Source organism: Microtus pennsylvanicus, chromosome 15 (assembly GCF_037038515.1).
Source record: "Microtus pennsylvanicus isolate mMicPen1 chromosome 15, mMicPen1.hap1, whole genome shotgun sequence".
In the NCBI taxonomy this organism is placed as follows: domain Eukaryota; kingdom Metazoa; phylum Chordata; class Mammalia; order Rodentia; family Cricetidae; genus Microtus; species Microtus pennsylvanicus.
In genome coordinates, this window is record NC_134593.1 from 34,672,823 (window position 1) to 34,694,856 (window position 22,034).

The following is a 22,034-nucleotide window of genomic DNA, read 5'->3' on the forward strand; positions in this document are numbered from 1 at the left end:
TACTGTCTGGTGCATATCTGAGTGGCTTCCAGGGTTTGGTGATTGAAGTTAAACCTACAGGTTTCTAAACACATGCATCTTCACCTCCTAGTAGAAGGACTTCAGGGTTGCCATGTTCATTTGTTTAGAAGCTTCCAAATTCAAGAGCCGCATCATCCTGCAGGACCAGGGACAGTGCCTTGAGTTCTGGCCACTCTCTTTGCTCACTAGCACCCGATACTGTCGAGGTTCCACAGGGAAGTTTTTACCTATCCAGCAGGCTTGTGGCATGTTTTCGGGGGTGGGTGGGTGTGTGTCTTAATTTTGTTTCTCGAGTTACCACTGATTGTTGGGCAGCTTTTCATGTGCTACTGACCCAACCCTTCAAGAAATGCATGCTTACCTCTAGTGCCCATTTTAAACTATGTAGTTTGTTACTGAATCTGAGCGGTCTTTTTGTAGTTTTGATGCCAATGTTTTTATATGATGAACATACTGGTAAAACACACAACCGGAAGAGCCCCCCTTTAGCATCACTGTGCAAAGAGCAGTACTGATTTTTGAAATTCAGGCCACAGTGCTGTCTCTTTGGAGGTCCACACCTGCATGAGGGCTTACTGACATCATTGCTGTGTCCTGGGGATGGCATCCCTGGTGGTCTAGAACCTGTATGGTTGTTTGCTGCCGGTCCATCTTGTGTGTCCTCCTGGAACTCACCTTCGCTCTTCCCATCTAGTTAACAAGGCCTGCCCAACAGCACCAGAAGGGCTCTGCTCCCTCCGGGGCTATGCTGTCTCTGGAAAGTTCTCCTACCCCAGAGTACTCATGGAGGTCAAGTCAGGCTTCTGAACATCCCACTGACTGGGATGACTGGCAGAGCAGCTAACAGGCTGAGGCTGGTACAGAACATCTGAAATGGTAGCCAGAGATGAGACGGCAGAGGCCCTCCTGTCCAGTGTAATTTCCAACTCAGTCTTCTATTTGTGAGCTCGTGGCAATACCAACATCTGCAAAAGCAGACCAAGCTGAGGAGGGCAGCCTCGTGTTTCAGGGAAGTAGCATAGAGCAAACCCAGCACGTTCTGTGGAAGGCACACACTCTAAAACCTACGCAGCACACAAGTTCTGCTGTTACTATGCCATCACCATGGGCTTCTGGACTACCCAGAGGTGGTGGAGTGCAAGTCTGCGTGGATGTGATCAATGGATACAGGCATGAGGGCTTTTAAAAAGTAGAGACAGGGCAGAGCACACTGGCTCCTGCATCACAATAAGACAGGTAAGACAGCTGAGGATGGGTGGGCACTAAGATGGCCTCCCTTAGCAGGCTTGTGTCTTACAGTGCAGACGATAGTGGCACCAACCTCAGCATTCTGGTCATATGCCACTAAAAGCGAATAATATGTTCTTTTTCTCTTTTCTTCCTTCCTCCTTTTTGTTTTTTGAACTCACAGAGATCCATCCACCTGCCTCTGCCTCCTGAGTGCTGGGATTAAAGGTATGTGCCACCACCACCAGCTAAGTTCCCTCTTTTAATAAATTATGTCCTTGCTCTAATCATTCTTCCATTCCCGACATTTGTGCGGCTTGGCTGCAGCCATCCAGAGTGAAGGATAAAATGCACACAGGTGCTAAGTGACTTTTCCAGGTGTTTACTTTGCTGGTTTGCAGGTGTGACTTTGAGCTGCTTCAACACATGGCATTCTGTCCAGAAGGAACTCGCAGTGTGCATGGACTGCGCCATCCACAATCAAAGCTGACGAGAGCAGGGCATTTGCTGCTCTAGGAAACGGTGCCTACCTCAGCTGCTCTACCCTCTGGCCCCAACTGTTGGCAATGGAATATGAAAGCCAAGGGTCAGCCCTTGTCTGCAAAATGGGAAGTAAAATTCTCAGACCAGGGGCTGGAGAGATGGCTCAGAGGTTGGGAGTACTGACTGCTCTTCCAGAGGTCCTGAGTTCAATTCCCAGCAACCACATGGTGGCTCACTGCCATCTATAATGAGATCTGGTGCCCTCTTCTGGCATGCAAGCATACATAGAAGGAATGTTGTGTACATAATAAATAAATAAATAAAAATTTCTCAGACCAGAGCCAGGCTCCAAGGAGCTTATATCTGATTAGAGAAAATTATCTTGAAACAGAAAGGTATTTAATTTTCAATTATTATTAAGAGATTTAATTTTTTTTCTTTTTAAAATTATGTATTTTTATTTTATGTACACTGGAATTCCTTGAGCTGGAGTTACAGACAGCTGTGAGCTGCCCTGTGGGTGCTGGAAATTGAACCTGGGTCCTCTGCAAGAGCAGCCAGTGCTGAGCCATCTCTCTAGCCCTAGTTTTTTATGGGCTGGAGAGATGGCTCAGAGGTTAAGAGCATAGGCTGTTCTTCCAGAGGTCCTGAGTTCAATTCCCAGCAACCACATGGTGGCTCACAACCACCTGTAATGAGATCTGGTACCCTGCATGCCAGAATACTGTATACATAATAAATAAATCTTTAAAAAATGCTTTTCATTTATGTGTCTGTGAGAATGTGTTGATGCCTGAGGATCACAGATCCTTTGGAGCTGGGGTTAAAGGCAGCTGTGAGCCACTCTAAGATTAGAGTCCTGAGAACCAACCTCCCGTCCTCTGCAAGATCAGTGTGCGCCCATAACCACTCTCAGCCCAGATTTTCTTATTTTAAAAGTAAACAAAAGGAACATTAACATCCAGTTTTGACTGTTTCTCTTTCCACTATCATAAGGGTAAAATAAGCCAGTGATAAAAGTTGCCATTCAGCACAAAGTGAACAGGTCCCTTTATTAATGTGTGCTTGAAGGTGAACATTACTTCTGAGGAGACAAATTCTCTCTTCAGTTTCAGAAAAAGGAACTTGGATTCTGTGGTCCTTGAACAGTTTCTGTAGTTGATTGTCCCCCCACCCCAACCAATCTTTTCTCCTTCCTTTTGGATCTTTCGTTAGGTTAGTTCTGCAGAGATACAATTTTCATTGAGGAAATATCCTACTTATTCTTGAAAAGTTAACCCTAAAAACAAAAGCAGTTTTAATTCCCAACCCCCTATCCATACCATGAAAACATTTTTCTTTTGTGGGGGAAGGTCTTGCTGTGTATTCCAGCATCATCTTCCTGTCTCAGCCTCCTGGGTGTTGGACACATGCATGCGCTAGCATGCCCAGCTGAATACTATAGTTAACACAAATTTAGTCTATCAATAACATCTTTCTCTTCAAAAAGCACTTAATAAACGCTATGGACTTCCAGCTTTAACAGTTTATTGAGGAGCTGCAGGACTGTTGTCTCCGAGTTGTTGCTGCAGGCGGTCAGCATGTGGTGTGAGCCGCTGGCCTATGGCAACCCTTAACTGTGCCAGCTCCTCAGTCACTCTTCTCTTCTGCTTGGTAATGCCTGTATTCTGGCTTCAGCTCCCATGTATTCTTGTGAATCCCTTTTACATTCTGAATGCCGATTTCTTTTAATATTTCTTTCAGGTATCCCTAAAAAACAAAAAGTGCCACAGAGGAGATCATCAAGGCAGAAAATAAAACTTAAAATGAAATACACTAAATACAAGAAACAGAAATTATGCTTCTTAAACCCAAGTGGGGTTTCCTATGAAGAGGTTCAATAGCTCTGTAAGGCACACCCCATGCACACAATCATGTGTATCAAAGCCTGGGAATCCTGAATAAAGAAAATGAGTTAGAGGAAACACACATAAGTGGTGACTTCAGGGGCTTAAAGGACTCAGTCCAGATTGCATTCAGCGGTTTAGGAGCACACACACAAATGACACATACTGTAGGGATGGGACGTCACAGTCAGGAAACAAGCAGATGACAAGCATTTAAAATTCCCACTTCTTCTTTTAAAGACTGGATCTCATCATGCAGTCTTGACTGGTCCAGACCCCATAGGTAAGCCAGACAGGTCTCAACCCCAGAGTTCCATGAGCTTCCTGAGTGCTGGGATTAAAACTGAGAGCCACACCCATCCGAGATGGCTCTAAACTCTGAGTTCCAGAACACCGTTTCCTGTAGAGTAAGGACAGGTATGATCTGTGCGCTGCCCGAGCCTGCTAAAGCAGGGAGAGGACGAAGAACTAACAAGGAGAATACTGAAGCTATGAGGGCCCAGGCTCCTTATGCTCGGCTTACTATTTATATCTCTGAGAACTGCTTACTGAATGATTACTGGAGTCATGGAAATTATGACTGTGCTAAGTGTACTACAAAACCCAGCCTGTTTGCCAAAGCCCACTGAAGCACCCACTATAAACTGACCAATACAAATTACAGTAGTTCCTAAGAAGAGAAAGAAGTTAATTATTCACAAGTGATGTGTTCTGCTACAGAAAAACCAATCACTAATGGCTGAGGGGCTCCTGCCTAGATAATATTTGCACTGTGTACAATACTACCCAAACCACACTGTGTGTGGATCTTTAGCAAGCCCCAGTGTGTGTGTATGCTCAGCTAGCTTCAAACTCACAGAAACCCACCAATTTCTGCTTTCAGAGTACTGGGATTAAAGGTATATGCCACTATGCCCCCCTCCCCTTACAAACAGGGTCTGACTATATACCTGCAAATGTAGACCAGGCTGGCCCTAAACTAGGAGAGATCTGCCTGTCTCAGTTTCCAGAGTGTCACCACACCCAGACTTGTCCTTGCTTTTTGGGGCAAGGTCTCATTAAGCTGTGTAGGCTGACCCTCAAATCTCCCGTCTTCCTTCCTCTGTTTTCCTGAGAGTGGTGGTCTTAGAGACATGTTCCACCATGACAGGCAAGAGAAGTCTGCCTTTGGCCCAGCCCCTAGCGGATTCGTCCAACTACAGAAGCTCCACCCTATCTGCTTTAAGGCTGCTGCCGCTCTGGCACTCTAGGATCTTTGTTAGCCTTTGTTTTCTGAACCAGTGCGGGGCACTTGCAGGTTACCAAACAGTCGAATTCCTATCCAGGCTGATTTGGAATAAGGCAGCACAATTCATTAAGTCAGGGCTAGGCTGCCACTTAGAAATTTAACAGCAGAAAACTAGAGTTCGTGAAGGTCCTCAGAAGGCTAGCATCTGTCTCCTGGACAGCCTTCCCATCCCAGCAAACAGGCCCCAGCAGGGGGCAGCAATGAACCAACCGAGTCCTGGGTTCCCCCAGGCGGTTTGCCTGCTTCCCACACCTTCTATAGTTGGCTTTGCTAAAGGAATTGAGTGTGCATGAGTAAGCATAAAGGCTTGGGCATGCAGGTGATGTGCACGTCTGCCATCTGCTGTTTCAAATTACACTTGAAAAATGGGACACTGTTCATAAACTACTTTCTAATTAACTGGATTCATAAATGGAGAATGAAGGGTTAGGCACAAATGATCTGAGTTTAGGTGCCAAGAATGACATCTTTGTAGGATTCCAGAGAATGGTTTATTGTGAGGCTGCTAGGATGCTGCTGTTGCACAAACAATGGTGCAGTTGGAGATGCAGCACAGTGGGGTCACAAGCAAACAGCAAGCACCAGGAGCGGTTCAGCGGCAGAGGAAAGCAGCTCTTGACTGCAGGTTGTGCACCTACCTATAACCTAGGCCAAGAAGACAGAAAACCAGCATGGAACGGTATCTCTCTCTTCCCCTCTCTCGGGCAAACCTCTCCCAGCCCTTAAGTAGGCATGGGCTACCAACCCCGGATTGCCAGGTGGGCACTGCCCACAGGTTCACAAATATGCAAGCAGCTGACAATCACTGCGTGATCACAGCATAAGTCAGGTCTTAGCCATAATTAGGAGCTGATTATCAGATGTGGCTCCACGCAGCTCGCTACAATTGAGGGTCCCTCCTTTCAGAAGACTCCAGCTTCTGCCAAGTTGATATAAAACTAGGCAGCACCACAGACAAAGGTGAGGTGTTTCAAAGATGTCTCCTGGCCTGCAAGTCTCTTCTCAAATTCCTTCAGGGGCACCCACTCTGGCTAGCCTTCCTGCCCACTTGCCATTCTCTGGCTACATGCTTCTGAGTTCTCCATGCTAGGTACCTGCTCCTTGGAGTGCTTACCCGTCCCTCATCTCAACCTTTCACCCTTTACACTTAGGCTTCAATGCCACTTCTGCAGAGCCGTTTTCCCCAGCAGTCACCTCAACCACAGGACTGCATTCCACACTGCCCATCCTTCCACGACAGGCCACCCTCCTTTAAAGTTTCTCTAAAAACCCAGTTTCCAGTCTCTGTGCTTAGACGGACTCAAGGGGTGTATTCTCTACCCGTTCCCTCATCTTCAAACATGTGCCGGGCCTCCTTGTACATCCCAGACGCCGGTGCACCACTCGAGTCAGTAGGTGGTGACAGCTGGACAGCAGACCTGAGTGAGCTGCACTACCTGAGTTGAGTGACATTCGTTAAAAAAAGCCGTGCTGTAGTTGAGTGCAGGAAAGCACACCAGATTACATAATATTGCTGGTGAAAGAGTGAACCGAGAGAGGTAATGTTAAAAGTTTTACATGACTGGAAACTGTTAAAATCATGCCCTTTGTTATCCATTCCAGCATTTACTCCACCACTGAAGTGGGACAGAACCTTAGTCTTCCTTGCAGACGGGGTCAGGTGGAGACACAGCAATACAGGCAAGCACAGTAAGAGAGCGCTGGGAAGGGCTGCTGCTGCCCTGCCCGTGTAGCGGTTAAGGTCTTTGAGGATGGGGACTGGATCATTTTAACTGACAGTAATTCTGTTGCAGAAAGAAGTACACACTTAAAACCTGAGTGACTTAGCCGGGCGGTGGTGGCGCACGCCTTTAATCCCAGCACTCGGGAGGCAGAGGCAGGCGGATCTCTGTGAGTTCGAGGCCAGCCTGGTCTACAAGAGCTAGTCCCAGGACAGGCTCCAAAACCACAGAGAAACCCTGTCTCGAAAAACCAAAAACCAAACAAACAAAAAAAAAAAACCAAAACCTGAGTGACTTTCCAATTTCCTTTCCTCACCTCAATGCCTCCATTTCCAAAAGGACGCCAGAAACAGGTAGAGCTTCGTGTGTCACATGGGAGCAGGCTGTTTCTCATTATTGCAGGCCATGATGCAGCATGTCATTCAGACATGGTTCGGCCTCAATGCTTATCAGAGGCATGTGTGGGAGGGAAGCGACAGCGACTGAAGCAGAGCAGAGGAGGACCAAGTGCCACAGCTTCTGTGAAAGAGGCAGCAAAGTACACCTGACCACAGGAGCTAGAGGGCAGGACAACGGGCTTTCTATTCGTGGTGACTAACACGTCAGATCGGCCAGCGGACTTCCAGACTTCCCTCAAACCTAGGACGAGGTGCAAGTAACTCATGGCTTTCTCTGTTTCCTGCCACCCCACTCTACCCAGGTCTTTCCTTCTCCAGCTCTGCCAACCTCAGAGGCCTGATCTGCATTTCATTTCATCAGACATTTCAATGATAAGCAATATTTACATAATTACAAATCAGCTGATGTGATTAAGAACAGCTCTGACAGGGAGCAGATTACAGCTACTGACACTTTCCCTAAGTAAATCACAGACCCTGTGTGACTTCTAGTCACAAAGCTGGCCCCACAAGTTTACATCAAGTGCCCAGTATGCAGATCTGTGTGCCACAGGTGGCATATGTGAATTGTGTCTTATAAGAGGTTGCCACAGGAGGAAGGATGTCATAAACAGAATTTTTGGTGTGAGTAAGTGATGCTTTCAGAGATGTCAACAGAACAAAGGACTTACTGATGAGGCTGTTAGTGACTCCAAGGCACAGAACTGCTCATTAAGAAGCAAACTACACATTAGGAGTAAACAGTGAAGAAGGCAGCAGATGCTCCCGCGACTTCAGACAGAATAAACTGTGAGCCGGGCCTGCATTTTTCTCCTTTCTCCTCACCAGCTGCCCTGCCACATCCTGTGTCTTCTCTGGGTTCCCACTGGTTGTATTGTCCTCTTTTTCTCTTGAGCAGCTTACAGATGGGTAATAAAATGGCCAAAGGATAAAACCCTGCTTTATGTTACTTTATATTTTATTCAAACCTTAAAAAACCAGCTAAAAATTGCATTAATATTTGTGTGCTAAAAAAGCCTTATTTGTCTGGCAGTGGCGAATGCCTTATAGGTCTGAAGGGTTCAGATAGTTTACTTTCTTTTTAATTCTTAAAACAACGAACACCTCAGTATGTAGCTCTGGCTGTTTCATGCTGGCCTCAAACTCATTGCCTGCCCCGGCTCCCGAGTGCTGGGATTAAAGGTGTGTGCCACCACTGAAGAAATGAGTATGAATTCTTACTCAGGATAAGCTGTCAGGACAGAAGTCAGACCTGTAGATGTCTAGGATTTGGGGGTGGGTGACTGCTAATGGATATGGGATTTCTTTGGGGTGCACGTTCTAAAGCTGATTGTAGTGATCATTTTGTGACTTTGAATATACTAAAATGCATGGATCGGTGCAGTTCAATATAGTTGATTCTGCAAACAAAGGTTTTTCAATAGCGAAGAATGATTTCAAAATGAAACTGCATGTGATGGCAAACAGCTATATTCTCAGTACTTAGTAGGCTTGAGTTGGCAGGAGGAAGCACTCTATGAGACCAGTTAGACTACCCACTGAGTTCAAGGCTGGCCTACGCTACACGTTGAAAACAATTTTTTTCCAGTCATACAGTTAAAGTAACATATCTATTAACATAGCTCGACATGTTATTCATAATTGAGATTACTGAGAGTTCCATTCTGGAATTAAGGGTGGACTGTCTGATGCAGAAATAGACTTGTCCAGGCAGCTACAGTGAGAACGGGAGGCCCCACGCAAAGAAGTTCCAGCTGTTCTTTCTTTTTGTTGCTAATGCTTGATGAGAGAGTTCAATATAGACAAGATCTTTTCTTGAAGAAAACTGTTTCCATATGGATGGTAAGACTAAAAACATACCCCTCTAGCTTGTTAGAAACAAACAAACAAACAAACACAGCAGAGGGCAGTTAACAACCTCTCATTTTCACTTTACCTCTCTGTAAAACTGAATGGAGAAGCTGGAGAGATGGCTCGGCAGGAAGAACACTGCCTGCTTTTCCAGAGGCTACAAGTTCAGTTCCCAGCACCTACACTGGGCAGCTTACAACCCATCTGTCACTCTAGGTTAAAGGAACTGGATGCCTCTTGTTGTCTCCAAGGGTATGGGCACACACAAGGCATATTATACTCCTATTATACTCACCCAACTCATGGCATTTCTTTATACTAAAGACAAACTTTCTGGGTTACCTTTCACAGGAACATTCCATTTCCACTTTGTACACACAACTTTGATCTCTGGACCTCGTGCAGCACCTTCTGTATAAGCTTAAGTTATTTGGACATGTTACTAAGTTCATCTTAAAAATGACCTCATAAATGAGGTATAGAAAACCAAAACCAAAACAAACCAGAAATGATGAGAAGCTGGGCCTGCCGGTACAAGCCTGTAAACTCTGACTCACGAAGAACAGACAAGAGGGCATCGGGTCAAGGGTGGCCAAACTACAGCTTCAGGTCAAAGCCAGTCTGGGAAACCACAGGTGACCCCACCTCCAAACAAAAAAATCAAAACAGGGCCAGACAGAGCTGAGAGGCCCAACCCCCAGAATCAGGAGTTCGAGGTCAGTTCTGTCCCATCCAGTTCTTGACCAACCTGGGCCGTGGGATCCTGCCTAAAAAACATTCAGATGTTGGCCTCAAGTCTCCTATCCACCTTGGCACTCTAGCTGCTTCCACTCTTCCTTAATAAAATGTCTATATTTCTACCCAATAATACCGATGATGATAAAATAAAAAATGAGACCCAAACCTCTAATCAATAGAAACATTAAAATTTTGTAAGCATTTCAATTTTATCTACTTATACCTGGCAGTCATTTATCTTAGTGCAACATTTCCTATTTTAAACCTTGATTAAGACTCCACTTTATGCACCAGAAGTAATTATTCTCAAAAAGGACCGTCATTAATTAATATACTCTCTTGGAACATTTAATATCATCGATACCAAATCAAGAACTGAGGGGTGTGCCCTAAAAACTACTGAAAACAGAGACAGAGGAGTCGGGGGAAGGGAGCTCCAGAACACAGCAGCATAACAAGCAGCGATGACCTGACCGCACAAACTGGGACGAGCTTCAAATATTACAGCTGCCCACTTTCACCCTGGGATTAGGAACTGATAAGCAAGTATCAAGTTTGTGTTCCACTTTCTGCACTCCTGACCACGTGAAAAGCGAAGAACCTTCCTGTGAGGAAAACATATTCCCGCATCATTAAAAAGGCTGGTCCACAGATCTGTGTGCCAGATTAAATCTCAGAGGACACAATAATGACATCCTCAGCTGAAGTCAGGACAACTGTGTCCAAGCCCCAGCCACACCCAGGACCTATCAGAAAATCAGTCTTGGGTCTGGAGAGATGGCTCAGCGGTTAAAATCTGGGTTCAGTAAGACCAATGCACATAAAATAAGAATCTTAAAAAAAGAAAAGAGGAGTCTCTATGCTACCTTTTAAGGACCCAAGTAGGAGCCCCACAGACCAGGATTTGTAGCCCACAGCATGAAGAAGAAACAGGAATTTCTCTCTGGTGTCAGTGTTACTTACAAAAGGCTTGGGAAGGTATGGAAATCAAGTTCCATTCTGGAACTGCAGGGATGGCTGAGTCGGTAAAGCATTTGCTAAACTAGCATGATGTCCTAGGAGTGATTCCCTAGAAGCCTTGTGAAAAAGCTGGCCTGGAAGGGTGTGCTGTAACCACTGGGCATCTCTTCAGCCCCCAAAGCTTCATATTTTAGAGAGAGAAGAAAAAGCTAAAAGCTGAATCACAAACGCTCTGTTAAATAGAGATCATATTGCTGACTTTGTGTCAGGTACCAAAGCTTGGCCCTTTCAAACTGGCTTGTCTTTGAGAAGGTGCTATTGTTTGGGCTGCCTATATAAGCTATATACTAGTGAATGACATAAAGATTACCTTACTCTAGTGTAGTTTCTGCCATAATAAGTTTGCCTGAAGAAATGAAAGTTTTTAGGAAGAAAAAAATAATAGAGAGAGAGAGAAAAAAAAACTAGAGGTAAGTATGGTGGCATGTGCTTTTAATTCCATAACTATGGTAGCTGAGGCAGGAGGATTTTGAGTCTGAGGTCAGTCTAGGCTATATAAGTGAGGCAACAAGAAAAAGTGGGGGTGGGAGTGGGGGATGGGACACGAGAAGCAGATAAGGGAGAAGAGAGGGGAAGGCAGGAGGTGTGTGTGTGTGTGTGAGAGAGAGAGAGAGAGAGAGAGAGAGCGAGCGCACCATGGCACTGAAAGGGTCAGCATGCAAATAGTATTGATATGCCAATATGTGATGATATTTTGTTTGTGTTTTAACAAATAAATCTTGCTTGAAGATCAAAGTGTAGAGCTAACCCACTAGAGGCCACGGAGTGGTGGCATACACCTTTAATATTAGCACTTGGTAGACAGAGGCAGAGGGATCTCTGTTAGTTCAAAGTCACCGTGGGCTCCATGAAATTGAATCTGTCTAAAAGAGAAACAGCTCACACAAAAGTGCTTCCAGCACTTGGGATCCCATGCCTTTAATCCCAGCACTGGGGAGGTGGAGACAGGAGTGTTCGCATACATGCCTTAGGCTGGTGGATCTCCTGAGGTCCGCCCAGGTCACTAGTGAAGAGATCTAGTGCAAGAGACTAAATACCACCACATAACAATTATCTGACCAGGGTGGGGGAGCTGGCTCAGTGGTTAAGAGCACTAACTGCTCTTTTAGAGGACCTGGCTCAATTCCTAGCACCCAATTTCCTTTTTTGGTCTTCCCAGGTATACATGGAGACAAAGAACCCATACATAAAGAATAAAATGCAAAAACAAAACAAACACCTGATCGGAAAGAGTCTGTGGAGACAGGGTACACATGTATTATGTACTGGAGATTGGCCTTGAGCTTGGGCTCTTCCTGCTGAAGCCTCTGGGTACTAAGATTATCAAGGGGCACCACCACACCCATTCAGACAGACATGTAGAATAAATAGCCACAACACCGCGTTAAAACACGAACTTGCTTACTTCCTCATGTCTAACTGTATGCATGTTTTATTCTTTATGAATAGCTTATTTGCTGTCAGTGTCTGGAATGGCCTTTTTAATGTAGGCATATTTACATATAAAACGAAGATAAACATCATTAAACCCAGAAGAAACACAGCTTGCTAATAAACTATTCTTTTAAAAAACATTTCACTCTAGTTTGGGTGCTGTTTCCCATGCTGTGAAGCCGAAGGGAGAGAAAGCATTAGCAGAGCTGCTAACAGAGCAGCAGGAACACTCTAACGAAATGAAAAGGAATGGGAACCATCTAACAGAGCTCAGATTAATGTTAAAAATATAGATTCCTTTTCTTCATATAAAATTATTTCCACTAAATTTATCTATAATCTTATTACTACTCTTAATTTTATGTGTATGGTGTCTGCCTGCATGTATTCTGTGCACCGTGTGTACGCCTGGTGCCTGCAGAGCCCAGAGGAGTGTCAGATCTCCCGACGTGGAGTTATAGATGGCTGCAAGCCACCATGTGGGTGTAAGGAGTCAAACCTGCATCTTTAGTAGAAGAGCAGCCAATCTCTTAACTACTGAGCCATCTCTCCAGCCATAACATTTTATTGTGTGTGTGCACACACACTCACACACATGAGGGCATTGGTGTGTGTATAACAGAAGACAACTTTCAGCAGGGGGCTCTCTCCTCCCAAAGTGGGTTCTGGGATCATCAGGCATGCGTATGAATGCCTTTACAGAGTGAGCCATTGCAGAGGCTCTTAAATGTATTTTAAATCTAAAGTAATGAAGTAGATGTTGGAAAGACATAGCTGTATTAATTAAGACTTCTTTTCTGAGTGTCACATAAGCAGTCATTAGCAGAGTGGATGCAAACTTAATCATGCTTCTCCTCACTAATACTATGTTAATGAAGGAGGGTACACTTAAGATCAGTATAAACATATACATACCACAGGCTGCTTTGTGATGTCCACTAAATCCTTAAGATTATAGTACTGATGCTTCTCAAAGGCTGAAAACAGCATGTCTAGGACGTGTTGTTTGTCTGCCCGGGCCCGCTTTCCATCTTCTTTTTTCTTCCTTTCATATTCAATCTACAGGCAAAAACGGAGGAAAGACATCAACTTCTGGAAACAGGCACTTCTGCCCTAGTCATCTGAGAACCACATTTAAAGCTCCAAGGCCTCTGTCAAGGACTCAGAATTGGGGTCTTGTTGCCCCAGCATTCCCAGTACCCTTCAGACTCTAGGACAGCTATCACACTGCTCTATAAACCATTTTCAGTCTCTCTAGAAGTTTTTTGTTTTGTTTTGTTTTTTTTTTTTTTTGAGACAGGGTTTCTCTGTGGCTTTGGAGCCTGTCCTGGAACTAGCTGTAGACCTGGCTGGTCTCGAACTCACAGAGATCCGCCTGCCTCTGCCTCCAGAGTGGTAGGATTAAAGGTGTGCGCCACCACCACCCAGCTCTCTAGAAGTTTTATGTAACACATTCATTTCCTCCAAAAAGGTTTTCTTCCTGGTTAAGCTGGACTAGCCAGAAGCTAACTTGCAATTCCTTTGTTTTTGATTAATCATAATACAGCAAGATAATTTTATGACACAAGCTGTAGTTGGTAGGCAACAGTTGGGAGTCCATAGGCACAGGCTTGTTACAGGGCAGGTTCTCTAGCACCTGAGAAGTAAGGGAAGCACTAGGCAGAAAGGCTGCTCTCTCTGACCCCCAGCTGCTGCCTTATTTCTACACACTGAGGTAGGTAAATGCCCTCAGCAACGACATCAGCAGACTATTTTTCTGAATCTTTATCTTACTAGTGTCCTCCAAATTTACCTGTACAATACACCTCTTGGTCAAATAAAACCAAGACACTAGGGCCATGCTTTGTGCACACCACAGGGCTGCACATCTCTACACATACCAGCACTGGACGCAACTCTCACCCCTCACCAAAGCTTCTCTTTGCAGTGGATGGACCACTGTAGATGGAAGCTACAATTGGCCAAAAGCAAAGAACCACTGACCTAGGGTGCCCACTGCCAATAGATAATATCTACAACACAACCCAGGGAACACACCAAAAGAGGGAGTGAAAAATTATTAAAAGCCAGGGAACCAGGATATCTGTTACAGTATTTTCTGTATGAGAAAGATAAGCTGCACCCATGAAATTGCAACACCATGGTCACCTAAATAAGACCTGAACAATGACACCAATTGACACGCAACTCGAATGTGGGAAGTCTCAGAAAGCCCCATGCCTACATAAAGAGCCACAAGTAATTGATGACTGTTGAAAGAGAATCAAGTCTTTTCCAGGGATGAACAACCTAACTGGTTATCCAGTAACAAGTGGTCAGTGTATACATATGAAAAAAAAAGAAGTATACATATGAGCAACACTAGATGGACCCAGCAGGTTGTTTGTAAGTGTGTATGCATATGAGCACACACAGGCTAGTTTTATGTCAACTTGACATAAATTAAGAGTTACCTAAAAGGGAACATTAACTGAAAAAAATGTATCCATAAGATCTGGCTATAAGTTATTGATGGGGGATGTCGTAGCCCATTGTAATGGTCCTGGGTTCCTAATCAGAAGCAGGCTGATTAAGCCAGGAGGAGCAAGCCAGGAAGCAGCACCCCTCTATAGCCTCTGCCTCCAGGTTCCTGCCCTGTTTGAGTTCCTGTCCTGACTTCCTTCAATGATGGACTGCAATGTGGAAATGTATGCCAAATAAACCCCTTTGTCCACAGCTTGCTTTGGTCATGGTGTTTCATAACAGCAACAATAACCCAACTAAGACAACATATTTTAATAATAATGATGATGATGATGACAACTATAGAGATAATACATGAAAGCAGGATAGCTTGAAGGTAGAGAAATGGGAGCAGTGAGAGAGGGAGCAGGATATGATAACAGGGGCTTGAAAATGATCAAAGTGTAATTGACAAGTATGAAATGTAATGAAATCCAGTATTTTGTACAGTTGTATGAATGTCAATAAAGTTTTTTTTTGTTTTTCGAGACAGGGTTTCTCTGTGGTTTTGGAGCCTGTCCTGGAACTAGCTCTTGTAGACCAGGCTGGTCTCGAACTCACAGAGATCCGCCTGCCTCTGCCTCCCAAGTGCTGGGATTAAAGACGTGCACAATCACTGCCCAGCTAATGTCAATAAAGTTAAACCAGTAGTTCTCTCTCACTGTTATCATACCAGTACTAACTATTTATGGAAACTCATCTTTGCATTTAATCCATTGGGAAGATAGCTCAGTTAGTAAATGCACAAGGACCTGAGTTCCATGCCCAAAATCCAGGTAAAAAGCCAGGTATAATGCTAAGTGCTTGTAATGCCAGTGCTGGACAAGCAGAGATAGACAGATACCCGAGGCTGAGGTTCAAGAAGAGTTCTGTGCCAGTGAGAAACCTTGTCTCAAAGAAAAAAAAAAGCTGATGGTCCCGTGGGCTTCACAAATGTGTTTGCACGTGCACTTGCGCTCACGCGCGCGCACACACACACACACAGAAAATATACCGCTTTACTCATTTATGTCAGTTGGTTAAGCTTAATTTCTTCTTCATGAAAAGGCAGAGTAATGTGCTGGAGAGAGGTAAGGTCAGTCTTGAAGCTCACTGGGTGACTAAAGCTTTGGTGGGCTGGAAGAGGGCAGCAGAGAGGTGACCCTGCACGCTGAGGTTACTGTAGTGTGGGGACCAGCTTCAGAACAAACAGCACAAGCACTCAGAGCTAACAACTGAACTATGGTGTAAATTCCCCGAGACACTTAAGCTTATGTTCTCTATTTTAAGCATAGTGGTAGGACAGCATGGACGTTCTTAGGACAAGATTGTAACAGAGGAAAAAAAATCTCAAATGCATGCTGCAGATGGAATGGCTGGGAAGAACAAAGCTCAAGCCAGGTTTAGGATTCTCTCAGTGAGACAAGGCTATTAGTGGAGGCCTGTGATTCCAGCTACTTTGGAGGCCGAGAAAAGACCAAAAGTTCAAGGCTGCCTGGGCTACATAACAAATTCAAGGCCACCCCAGACAACTTAGCAAGACTATCTCAAATCAGAACATAAGACAAAAGGCTGAGGACAGAGATCAACGGCAGAATGCTTGCCTCAGTAGCAAAAGAAAAAAAAAGCACAAATGGAGAAGGGGTGTCTTAAAAATAGCATAAAATAGCGCACCTACATGCTATTTTAGAAGATTACATTAGATTTAGGAGAATACATGTTTTCTCTGGGTCCAAAAAGACAAAACTAAGAGAATGATCATACTGGGTAGTAAGAAAACACAAGTAACCAGGACCACACTCGCAAACCCAAGCATCGCAACATCCTACCTCCCACCTTTAACTTACGCTGAAGAATACAGGAGAGACTGAGCTCAGGAAAAGGAGGAGTAATGGTGTATTAGCAAGGTCTTTGTTTAAAATGACTGGAGAAGCTAGAAGTTCAGTAGGAAAATGATTTCATAATCTTGCCAGTAAAGCAAGATGGCTCCCTTGAAGGCACACATTCTACTTGGCAATGGTGAGACATTTATGTGTGTACCCATAAAGGTCAGAAGAGGGCAATGGATCCCCTGGGACTGAAGTTCTAGGGGGCTGTGAGCCCACTACAGGGGTGCTGGGAATCAAACCCAAGTCCTGTGAAAGAGCAGCCAGGGCTCTTAAATGCGGAGCCATCTCTTTAGCCTCACTAATACCAAATGTTGTACTTAGAACAAAGCTAAGGAGTTGAAGTTCGTTTTCATGCTCCATAGCATAAAAACAGTACCCTTCTTAGTACTGTACTCAATTAACTCTACAAACAAGGCCACACAAATAAACTATTAATACTATCAACTACTGTACTCAGAAGAAGACTACTATGTCATGTTGCTTCTTTTCCCATTGGGCATTTTGTTTCTCACTGATGCCCGTTGGAACTGCAGGAAACAATATGCAAAGCAGCCAGCCAGTCAGCTCATTAGCAGCCAGGACAATGTATAAATTACTAAGATAGTTACTGGAACAGAAGTAATTGTTGTGTCATGTGAATTTTACTTGCTGATATTTTATCCGCCTCCACTGACCACATCACTACAGAGCCAACTGTTAGAGATAAATGTTAACTCAGAAAGCACTTTAAGCTTAAGTCTCCAGTTATAAATGTTTTATATTCCCCAAATTTATCAGATGAAATTAATTTCATTTTCTCAAGAGAACAAATTATTCAAGATTAAAATGTAACCTCATGTTGAAAATTGACTGGATGTGGTATAGACATGCTCAATCGTTATTACTGAAACCTTAATCACTAACTAAAATTATAAATGCCACCCACTACCAATTAAGATATTTTAATTCAGATGTCTGTAAATTTCTAGACTGTTGTTTGCAGAAATTCTCTTGTCTGCTTTGTCAAGGCAGTCTCCGTGAGGCTTTTATTCTAACTTCCGAAGTGATCGTGACAGCCTTGATTCTCATGGCTCTGGATTTTAAATCCTGTGAAAGATTACTTTCTTCTCCCCTCTGTCAATGCTTCTATTTCTGATTGGTGTGTCATCATTGCTTGGGAAAAAAGCAATTCTTTAGAGCAGGTCAGTCCTTGGTGTGCAAATTCAAAAGGACAAGGCATATAGCATTCTCCTATTAAACCATGCCAGGGAAATACTGCTGAGAAGCCCTTAGGATTCCCATGGGCATCCATTTTATGCACCTAACTGAAAAACTCAAAGCTCAACAACCTTAGTTCTGGAGACTGGCAGTCGGCTGTCTCACAGAAGGGAAAGGACTATGCATAAACATGAAATGTCTTCCTAGTGCCAGGGAGGAGGATGTCACCTGAGGTTTTATGTAATAAACTTTTGGTATTTCAGTGTTTTCCAATTAGCTTTTCTTAGTTCCTCTAGCACCAAAAGTTAGATAAAAAGTCCTTTATTAAACTCAGAACAAGAGGGTCAGGATGGAAACAAAGGTGAGAAGGCAGATACATCTTAAGTTAGAAGATTGTCTCCTGGTGCCATTACAGAACCCCATTCCCCTCTCAACAGATGGCAGGCAACTATAAAAAGTTTCTGTCTTTGGATTGGTGGCTGCAAACCAGAATAACCCAGGAGCTTAAAACACAATCCACATTTGATCAACAGAGTTGGAGGAATTTCTCCTCTTCAGGAAAGCATCCTTCTGGGTGATTCTAGCACTAAAGGTACACCAAGAACCACCACACAGAGAGCAGAGGACAGTTCTTTAGGAACCCACAGGGTTTCTATTGCTGTGTCAAAACACCATGATTCTAAGCAACTTGAGGAAGAAGGTTTATTTCCTCTTAGAACGTGCAGTGCACCTTCCAAGGATCTCAGGGCAGGCATCTGGAGGTGAGAACTGATGAGGAGGCCATGGAGGAATAGTACTTACTGCCTTGCTCAGCTTGCCTTCCTTTTCTTCTTCTTCTTTTTTTTTTGAGACAGGGTTTCTCAGTGTAGCCTTGGCTGTCCTGGAACTCACTCTGTAGCCCAGGCTGGTGTGTGCCACCCCCCCCCCCCCAATTCCCCGCTCAGCCTGCCTTCTTATAGCACTCAGGACCACGAGCAAAGGGATGGCACTGCCCACAATTAGCTGGGCCCTCCCGTATATCAATTATCAATCAAGAAAATGTACTACAGACTTGCAAAATCTAGGGGAGGCATTTTCTCAAATGAAGCTCCTGCTTCCCAACAGACCCTAGCTTGTATGCAGTTGACATAAAATTAGGCAGCACAGCTCCTAAGCCAGACTTCTTGGGTTGATTATTTCGACTGGTCAGTTTCACTCATGCATGTAATAGCAGTTACACTTCAAAAGATAATAGTAATGAAGATGACAAGCCATTTTTTAAGAAGAACTCACAAAAGTAACAGACATATAATATGCTAGGTTAGGTAAAAGACAATTTACATCTCTAGCAGACATTGTTCTATACATACACTTCAATAGAAAGGTTTAAGAACACTGGCAGTCCTCACTTTGCATAGGAGTGAAGGACCATAAAAATGCCTGTGGCACCTGAAATGAAGCAAAGCGAACTGAGTAAGTAACAATGACAACTATCACTGCTCCAGCATCTTTAAGATTGTTAAATAATTTTAAAAAAATGACAGATAGTTGTGCACAGTTATGTATGATCTTTGAAAATTTGTCAGCGTATCAAAACTGGTATGGTAAACCATATAGATATAGAAAACAAAATTAGTACATTTATATTTATGAAGTATGTTGTGATTAGAAACATTGAGAATAAAGTATTATCTGTCTGTAAAACCCAATCAAGAGCAATTTAGACTGCAGCTCCCTTCTGCCATGTAGCTCGGATACAGAATAAGCACCTTTCTATGCTTAGCCCAGGTCACGGCTCTGAAGGTCCAGAGTCTAAGAATGTGTGACCCTCAGAATAACAAGGACACTGATGAAAGTCACATAGAACTTACATTGTACTGATGGTTAGCGACAGGCTTGTAATTGGTAGTTACGACTTTGTCCAGCTGTTGGGATAGCCTTACAGGTTTGGAGGACTCTTCTATTTGCAATCTGAAAAAGAGAAGGCACCATTAACACACTGCTTAGAAGAGTGGGTCCTGTAGAGTTATGCCAACTACTAATAACAGGTAAGCAAGTAAGTCAGAATCTCACAGCAGCTTTCCCACAACACACAGTAACACAGACAACTCCAGTGTAAAACCTAGTACCATAAGCTAAACACACAAGTTATGTATGTCATACAGTCCTGAATGTAGTTCTGAAACTGTGATGCACGGATAAACCGAACTCTTTAAGCAAAACATACTGTCTTAAATGATTGTTTAAAAATTCATCAAGTGATTAATCCAAAGCTTCCGTTATCCTGACAAGAAATAAAGGTGAGTAAAACAAACAAACAAACAAACACCAAACCAAAAAAAGGCACTCACTGTCCAGTGACTAGTGACTTCCTGATCAGTAGCCACCGAGGCTCAAAACATTTTTGTCCCCACAGAAGCCTCTACTAGACATCACTGGTCTAAAGTGCTGCAGAACTCTATCTGAATTAAATGTAACTTGAAATACTGCCTTCAGAAAAAAAAAAACCACATACACAATCCCGCATATATCAGGAAGATACTACTTGATGGGTGCCTGTATCTTTTTAAGCAGTAACTTTAGGATTTGTATTATGTCCTCATTTGCATACTAAATTTGTTCCTTAAAAATGAATTCATTTGGTTTCTAAGCACAGTAAATCCAAAAACCTGCTTTAAGATGGGGAAAAGCACAGCTCACAAAGTGACTGTTTTTAAAGACACAAAGGTATCATGGGGCCTTCAGACTTTTCATCATGAGGGCATCAGAACACAAAATGTAACACACTTCAGAAAACACCGACCGGATCTGGCTAGCTTAGAATTGAAGAATAAGCACGGAATAAAAGTATTTTTGGAAAAATACCTGGGCTTATCCCTTATGAATTCCACTGAGATAGCCACTGAAGAATGGAACGCAGTGAAGCCTTTAAGGAATTCATGGATGCAGTGGATACCACCAAGAAAAAGAGAACCGGGCTAGAAAACAGTTTGACTGTTGTAGGTTTTATTTTAAAAATTTATATTTATGTATGCATGCTCCCTCCTCTCCCCCACCCCTGTGTGTGACATGTATAATGGGGGCCCAAGGAAGCCGAAAGAGGGTATTGGATTATATGGGGCTGGAGTCTGAAGTGGTTGTGAGCAGCACAACATGGTGCTGGGAACTGAACTAGGTGCCCCGGAAGAGCAGTATTTTTGTAACTGCTGAGCCATTTGTCCAGTCTCCGTTATTTACTTTTTAAATGTGCAAGTACACGAAAGATGGGAATAGATCAAAAGTAATACATCTGAAGATTTGTTGTTGTTGAGCTTTCTCAAATCTTTACAATAAACACCTATGACTTTTATAATCAGAAGGAAAATGGAAAGCAAGTACCCCCTTTGGTTAGAGGCTGGGGTACAACACAAAGGCTCAATCACTAAGTAAATGCTGTCTAGTCAGTTAGTCAGTCCTGAGGACAAGGCAGGCAGCCTTCAGTCAGCTCACAGTGACGTGGAGGGGCAGCGACTACAAGGTGTACGAGGGTGAGCTGGCACACTGCTGCTCAGGGTCAGAGTGAAGGCAAAAAGATACAGCGACTCTTCTAAGCAAAGCAATCTTGAAGGGACTGGGGGACAGACCTCTCAGAAGAGCAGAGCAAAGTGATGGAGACAGACCAGAAATGTTCACAAAGTGTAGGAACTAGGCATGTCTAACCTTGGCGAAATAAAACAGGCAAAATTAAGTGGCAGTCCCGTGTGCTGGACTGCAGCCCTCCACCCTCCACCCTCAGGGGGCTGACTGGCCTCTCCAGGTGGAAATCCCAGTGCTGCCATTACACCAGCTTCCCTGCTTCAAGCACCTCCCTCCACGACTCTTCTGGAGGCGCCAGCAACAGCCCCTTCTCTTGCCCCCATCAGTGGCTCCCATCACCCCACATCTGAAGTCCAGTTTCAGTGAGTTTAGCGAGCACACCCTGTATTTATCTGTGGCCTCTGCACCCTGCCTCATGGTCACGAGGCACACTTTCCTTTCATCAACAGAGAGTTGTGTCACGTTTATTCTCAAAGCATCAAATATTTTAAATAAAGGAACACACTGCCGTTTTCTTTTAAATCAAGAGCTCACACAAACATTTAACCTTTCTATTATATACTAAAAAAGTCAATTCCCAGAGTTTTGTTTTAATTAAAAGAGGACATCCTGTGACTCAAAATTCAAAAGGTTAATCTATGGACTGAAAACACAACACATTTCAAAAGAACTTCATCTTAAAATATTTTCATTAACCATGAATAGTTTAAAATAGTTTAACAGGCTTTTTTATTTAACACTAAATAATTCATTTAGCATTATCTCATGATGTGCCAGAGCAATTTGCAACTCTATTTTATTATTAACAATGCTCTAAATTAAACACTGCTGGCTCCACCACACTT

The 22,034-nt window shown here is 43.7% G+C and overlaps 1 protein-coding gene across 1 annotated transcript in view; it reads right to left on the reverse strand.

Annotated features, from left to right (window-relative positions):
• Positions 1–2,757: 2,757 nt before the first annotated feature.
• The window catches only part of Gtf2f2 (general transcription factor IIF subunit 2), a 118,125-nt gene continuing 98,848 nt past the window's right edge, over positions 2,758–22,034 (reverse strand). Inside the window, exons 6-8 of the mRNA XM_075949523.1 lie at positions 19,485–19,584; positions 12,983–13,126; positions 2,758–3,480 (exon numbers count right to left, since the gene is read on the reverse strand). Coding sequence (XP_075805638.1) covers positions 3,361–3,480; positions 12,983–13,126; positions 19,485–19,584 — 364 coding nt within the window. The 3' untranslated portion in view covers positions 2,758–3,360. The remainder of the gene's footprint in view (positions 3,481–12,982; positions 13,127–19,484; positions 19,585–22,034) is intronic.